The sequence below is a fragment of the Athene cunicularia genome (genome assembly GCF_003259725.1).
Source record: "Athene cunicularia isolate RWA chromosome 9 unlocalized genomic scaffold, athCun1 chr9_part2, whole genome shotgun sequence".
Classification (NCBI taxonomy): domain Eukaryota; kingdom Metazoa; phylum Chordata; class Aves; order Strigiformes; family Strigidae; genus Athene; species Athene cunicularia.
In genome coordinates this window covers 728,559-735,134 of record NW_020799111.1, presented here as the reverse complement: position 1 = coordinate 735,134, position 6,576 = coordinate 728,559, and the positions used below count along the sequence as shown (strand labels likewise).

The following is a 6,576-nucleotide window of genomic DNA, read 5'->3' as shown; positions in this document are numbered from 1 at the left end:
CCTGGCACGGCCCGCGGAGCCGCCCCGAGGGTTGCCCAGCGCCGGGGTGGTTGTGCTTCCTAAAAGGCAGGAGTCGGGCCTACCGGCGCCAGGGGCTGCGGGGCGGGAGGGGGCGGCCGGGAAAAAGTTACCTCGGTTCCCGAAGTGCGGGCGAGCGGCTGGTCGCCAGTGTGCGACCCGAGCTGTGGGTAAGGTATCCGGCGCTTCCTGTAGTTTTATTTAATCGACAAGACTGAAATTTTCAATTTCCCTGGTGGATTGAATGAATTCTACCTGCTCTTTAGACCAGGCTCAACAAAAATCACATGCAAAACATAGTAAAAAAAAAAAAACAAACCAACCCAAAACCTTTAATGCCCAACAACGCAGTAAAACCGCAGACATTAAGGCAGCGCCGCAGTCAGGGAAGCTGGTGCTGGGACAGCCATAGCTCCGTCCCGCAAACCCCGTGTTGCCCTCTGTGCCCTGGTGTTAGCCATCCTTTCCCCCCACAGCGTGCTAGTCTCTCCAGAACTTGGTATGCTTTTGTGTTGCTCGTGGGGTTTTTCCCCCCCTCCCCGACTTGATTTTCTGCTGATTTGGTCCCCTAAACAGTCCTGTCAGGCTGCTGTGTGCAGTCACACCAAGGAAAGGGCCAGAGCATGGTAAACTCGATGGGCATGCTTTGAGGCCCAGTTAAATGTGTTGTAAACCTCATAACTACCTGCTTTAAACTGGTAATGCTTCTCGTAAAAAGATGCTGGGTTTTATCTGTTTGTGCTTTAGTGTTACCCAGGTACAAGAAAATCACCTTCATTTTGGGAACACACAGTACACATGCACAGTAGTCTAAAATTTATTCACACAAACGTATGCTTTTAAACTGTAATTAAGGCAATCACTTTCAACATTAATCAGTTTATCCCATTCTCACCAGCACAAGTTTCTTGTTCCAGGTATCGTGAGACTGCTTTACAATTTGATGTTGGGCACTTCGGCAGGTGGATGAAAAGACAGATATCTGGAATAATGTGGCTTCTCTGCAGACAAACTTTACCAGTTTGCCATCTTCCCCTTGCTTCTTTTCAGTGCCTCCCATCAGGACCGTGCCCCTGTTGGGGCATGCAATGTCTGTATGCGCTGAGGAAGCAGCTCTCACCCAGGCAGCCGTGTCAGAGCAACAGATCTGCTCCATGTGGGCATGTGCGTGTGGCAGCACGCTGCCATTCCACGCTGTTGGGGCCCACATTCATGCTGTTTGAGCCAAAGCTTCGTTTAGGTACTGATCTGTAGAGATGCCTGGTTTAATTGCACACTAGAGTTTTGCATAGTTTGTGTTACAGTCAACGCGATGATCTTGTTGCATCGATAAGCCTTCTGCTGTAATGAGACCAACACCTGCTCATTTACAGGGTCTTTTGTTTGTTTCAGAGGCCTGAAACATGGCAGTCAAATGGATCGGTGGACATTCATCCTCTGTACTGTGCTTGAACGTAAACACAGAAGGGCTGGTGGTTTCAGGCGCGGAGAAAGGCGAGCTCACGCTCTGGGATGGGGGAGGCACTCCAGCAGGACAGCTCCAGCTCCCGAAGGCAGACGATGTGACCTCCGTGGTGTTCTCTCCCTGCTGTCCCACCAGGCTGTATGCCTCCCATGGAGAAACTATCAGTTTGCTGGATGTCCGATCGCTCAAGGAGCCCGTCGAACGCTTCCACGTGAATGAGGAGGAGATCAACTGCCTCTCTGTGAACGAGACCGACAGTTTCTTGGCTGCGGCAGATGACTCAGGGGCAATAAAAGTTATGGACTTGGAAAACAAGAAAGTCAGCCGGTCCTTAAGACACTCAAACATCTGCTCCTCTGTTGTCTTTCGACCTCAGAGGCCTCAAAGCCTTCTTTCCTGTGGACTGGACATGCAGGTGATTTGCATACAAGTAGATGGTTATTGGAGAAGCGAAAGGGTAACTACCCACCTGAGTATTGAAGCGCCAACAGGCTTTCACCTAGAGATGAAAGACTTCAGCCTGTGGTCGCCAGACAGCTCCTTAACTATTCTAAAACAGTTTTGGTGGAGAAACTAAGTGTCAAGGCTGTTTGTGCCATTACATACTCGGCACTTCCTCTCCCAGTTTTTATATTCCTTAATATTTACAATCTAAACTTGAGCAGGGTGGGGGGAAATCAGAATATGGTGCAAAGCATGCTCATGCCACAGGAGCTCCCTGATAGACTGAGCAAAACTAGCAGTTGTCCCTAGTGATCAGTTATGGCTGCAGACAAAATGCAGATGGTAGTTAGGAAAAGGCAAAATGCTTGAAGAGACAGGATCTAGCAAGAATACTTCACTACAGGTAGATAAATATCTTCCCAAGTGGTATGTATCAGTGTAAGGACAAGTCATTTTTATCATTCTATCCTTTGTTCTGATTAACCTCTTGGAAGCATTAAATGTTCTTTACCTTTTACACTCCTCTATCCTCAGGAGGAAACTTTGTCCTTTGCATGCCATTTGTGGAAGCATTCTGAGAAAAACGGTGCTAGGCATTAATGGAGTCTTGAGTTATGTTGCCAAAGGTGGCCACCCAGAACAGATGTTTTGGGGTAATTTCTTTCCAGTGATTGAGATCTGACCATGTTCCTGGTTTAGCCCAAGATTAAAACTATCACATCTACAAAAGTTTCCATGCTTCTAGTGGTATTAGGGTAAAGTTAGCTTTGACAGCATTGAGCAGTTTCACCCTATGTTCTTAAACTTGATGTGTGTCTAACACCCATTAGAAGAAACACATATATAAGCAGTATTTTTCCATATTGAAGCTATGGATCGTATACATTCAGTAAGTATATATATCCAAACAGGGGCTGATTGATGGAAGTCTGCCAGGTTTAGACTTTGCCACATTTTCAGAAATTTTCCAAATTTTATTTTTTCTTAGGTTGACGAAAAGATGAATATAGGATTTTAAATGAAGTACTGTGAGAAACTTCTTTTCAGAGGTACCGAAGTGTCAGTCTGAGAAGAGTAAATTCTCAGCACCTTAGACAGATGGCTTAGTTCAGGTCCCTAAAATGCAGGGACTCCACAAGCCTATGGCTGGTAACTTTTTATCAAAATCGTAAGCATTTATATATCACTTCTGTGTCAGTGAATTGGTTATTTTTTGTGACTTTTTAGTATTATTTACTGTAGCTCAGCAAGTGGTTTCTTAGGTGAAAGTCAGTATCCCAAAAATAGTAGGAATTTGTTAGTGTGCTTTTGTACAATGAAAAGAGCCTTTTTCCACATCAAGGTTGGCTTTAAGACACGTCCATTCACAAACAGAAGCTGAGCTGCAATACTCTGAAATGTTGTGCTGCAGCATGTCTTTGGACAAGTTACATGCTCTACGAGCATCAAAACATGTTCTGGGCTCGCATGTCAAACCCTCAGTGAAGCTGTAGCTGATCAGAACTGAAATGTAGGTTGCTGGAGTTTTTTCAGAACTTCCATGGAAGCAGGGAAAATGCAATGAGGGCAGAAAATACTTAGTTTGCAGAAAACTTGTTAGCACTTGATGAATTCATAAAGCTGTGGCAGTGCTGTCTGTGATGAAAACAGGACTATTTGCTTTAAGTATTAGGACCCAGCCTTTCTGATTTATTCTGCCCTGCACAGTCATTCTGGAAAGTGTTCCTTTTCATCGGTAGCAAAGTAATTTTAAGGTAGCAGCAACAGCTAAACCAGAAAAGTGACAGGAAACAGTGTGTTTTGATGTCTTAGCGTGATTTGGATTCCAGAAACACAGAGCCAGTGTGACAGCATTTTTGTGGCCCAGATTTAAAGACTCCTGCACTTTCTACGGGAGATTACAAGTGGAGGAATATTTTTATTAATAACAAAGCTTTGATTAAAAAAGCAAACAGCACACCAGTACTGCATTAGACTGACTTGTGCTTTCATATCTGTCAGCCTTGAAAATGCTCATCATCAGTTCAGATCCTACAGAAGTATTGAAATTGCTGTATGAGAGCGCAGGGTTCATTTGAGAGGCACAGTTATTGCTTCATGACAGGCTTGGAGGTGGGGTGGCATTTTAAAAGCAAGTCTAAAAGCACAACCTCCCCCCAGCTCATCAGGAAAAGTGCACCCTACCTCGGTATGGTAATAGCACAAATCAGATCTACTCGTTGGGCATAAAAAAAAAAAAAAAGTACATGTATGTCTGTTTAAAAATGAGGGCCTGAACTACTGTTTGCCTTTTGCTTCTCCATTTTTCAAACACGTTCATGGAAGTGGTTATTTTAGGACAAGTATGTAGCAGAGACAGAACTAAAATTCAGAATTATAATGATCTCTATTTACTGCCAGCGTTTCTCTGTCTCTCTGTTTAAATAATTGATGTGCAGTAGATCATCATTACTACTGCTGAGATGAATGGAAAATCATTTAGAACAGCTTTTTCATCCATTTTGTGGTCTAAAGGTCTGAGTCATTGACTGCTGAGTAGGGAGGTAAGAGGGTTTGGAAAGCATGCTCTAAAGATCTGCTGTACTTACCAGCTGAAGGTCAACCGCCCCTCACAACACATCTTGCATCTCTTGCACTCACACACAGCCTTTGCTAAAGCAAGAAATGTGCTTGGGTTTTTTTTACTGTAAGAACTGATTTTATGTAAAATGGGCAAATTATTAATTCATACTTTTTTTCAAGGTTATGCTGTGGAACCTGCAGAAAGCTCGCCCCTTGTGGACCACAAACCTGCAGGAGTGTGAAATGGAGGAAGACAGTCCGGAGTCAGCTGGCCAGTTCTTTAACCCACCACTTGCACATTCCCTGTCTGTCGCATCGTGCGGCAACATCTTTGGCTGCGGAGCTCAAGATGGTAAAGTCAGAATATTCAGAGTCACTGGTGTCAAGTTTGAACGTGAGCTGGAGTTTCAAGGTCACTGCTTGGGAGTATCGCAGGTCCTCTTTATGCCAGAAGCGTACTGGTTGTTGACTGGAGGGAATGATGGGAAAGTCTTGCTCTGGGATGTCAGCAGTGACATTGGAAAGCAGCAGAGAAGTCCAGCAAAATGTCTGCAGAGAAGGAAGGCCCAAGCACCCACTTCCACCAGAAAAGATGGAAAGTTCAGCAAAGTGTCTTCAAATGAACATGCCACGGTTTTACCAAAGCTAACCATTGAGCATGGAGAGAAGGTGAACTGGATCTCGTGTGCAGAGATCAAAGGCTCTAAGAGAGTATTAGTTGCTGATCAGAGTAGTTCTGTATCTGTGTATTCATTGCCAGAACCTTAGACACTGAGATGTTTAAACAAATTTGTGGGGGAAAACTACTTCTCAGAGCGTTTGAAATGAGTCCGCTGACTGAACTGAACAGTGAAACCTGCTGTGTCCTTTGTAAGGGAAAAGGATTTGCTGTGTACTCATGTGAGTACTCGTGATGTAACTGGCCTCACGCTCTGTTTTTTGGGGGCTGTTGGTATTCACTGCAGCTGTTTCTTGCAGGGTTGGCAGTTTGCTTCTGGAACTTAAGTGAAACGGGTTTCAATGTATTTAGGGGTAATATTAGTTCATGACTATGCTGACATAATTAAGGTTGGAGGAAGAAATCCACGCTAATGGGGACACCCACAGTGCTAAATGAGGATGCAGAACAGTAACAGAGATGTCATGAGCTGCTTGCATTTTGAACTATGGCAGTGCTTTAAAGTACTCTCCCCATGAAACTGTGTCACAGTTACCTTAAATTGGACATAGTGGAAATATATTTTTCATTAGTTTGTCAGCAGGTGCATGTAACACTAGACAAGCATCAACTAATGAGTAATCAAATTAGTTTAACTGTCATTGCCAATTGGATTTTTTCATGCTGCAATAAATGAAGGAGCAAGGGAAAATGTTAACATCTGTTCAATGGGTCAGCTGTCTTATGCATTTAGTTGTTTATCCAGGGAAAAATAACTGTTACACTTGTCTTAATAAATGCTTTCTCTCACTGCTCCGTTCTGCTTATACTCACTCTAATATTGCCAAACTTACACAAAATTGTGTCAAGAAGTGTATCGCGTACCCCATGAGAGAGGGAACACAAAGGGCCAAGTGCACAGCTTCTCTTTACCCAAATACTTCCACTGTCTTCCCAAAGCTTTACAAACACAACAAGCAAAACTTGGCTTGCTAGAAACATCTCTTCATTTGCAAGTTGAAGGTGGAGAAAATGTAACTAAGTGGGAATGCTGCAGCTCTTGACATGTTTGGTTTGTGCTGGATTTCCCATGGAATGTGCAAATAACGATAAGAAAAAAGGCTTTTTTTCTCAGGCTGTTCATATTCTTTCACAAAACTGAATGCCTGGTACTGGCTGAAGGCCTGCTTCACTGATGTGGGGTTTGTGCTCCCTTGTTTCACCAGCTGGGCTGTTACCAGATGCACATTATCTATCTACCTTTGTTTTTTCTTTCTGATGGAAGACTGTTCAGCTCTCTTTTTGGATACCCAGCTCCTGAAAATCATTAGCCAGTTGTGCTGGCTGCTCATCCTTTATGGAAGAGATTCTAACTGCCTTGGTTTTGCTCAAAGCAGCTCCCTGTAACCAAGCACAACTCATTCTCTTC

At 43.9% G+C, this 6,576-nt stretch overlaps 2 protein-coding genes across 3 annotated transcripts in view; one reads left to right on the top strand and one right to left on the bottom strand.

Annotated features, from left to right (window-relative positions):
- Positions 1–1,174, bottom strand: part of FBXO45 (F-box protein 45) — a 6,068-nt gene extending 4,894 nt beyond the window's left edge. Inside the window, exon 1 of the mRNA XM_026855378.1 lies at positions 1,037–1,174. Coding sequence (XP_026711179.1) covers positions 1,037–1,174 — 138 coding nt within the window. The remainder of the gene's footprint in view (positions 1–1,036) is intronic.
- On the top strand, positions 54–5,962 carry WDR53 (WD repeat domain 53). Of its 2 annotated transcripts, none has more exons than XM_026855405.1 (3): positions 54–188; positions 1,411–1,898; positions 4,670–5,962. In XM_026855405.1, the coding sequence occupies exons 2-3, from the start codon at positions 1,422–1,424 to the stop codon at positions 5,255–5,257; spliced, it is 1,065 nt and encodes a 354-aa protein (XP_026711206.1). In that variant the 5' UTR covers positions 54–188; positions 1,411–1,421; the 3' UTR covers positions 5,258–5,962. The 2 variants fall into 2 exon arrangements, with proteins under 2 accessions (XP_026711206.1, XP_026711208.1); XM_026855407.1 differs by having other exon boundaries at positions 54–199; positions 1,415–1,898.
- Positions 5,963–6,576: the final 614 nt, after the last annotated feature.

Bases quoted from the DNA above. Each gene is read 5' to 3' on its own strand.
- WDR53 (XM_026855405.1), top strand. From the start codon at position 1,422: ATGGCAGTCAAATGGATCGGTGGACATTCATCCTCTGTACTGTGCTTG. The intron at 1,899-4,669 runs GTGATTTGCATA...CTTTTTTTCAAG, and splicing joins CCTGTGGACTGGACATGCAG to GTTATGCTGTGGAACCTGCA.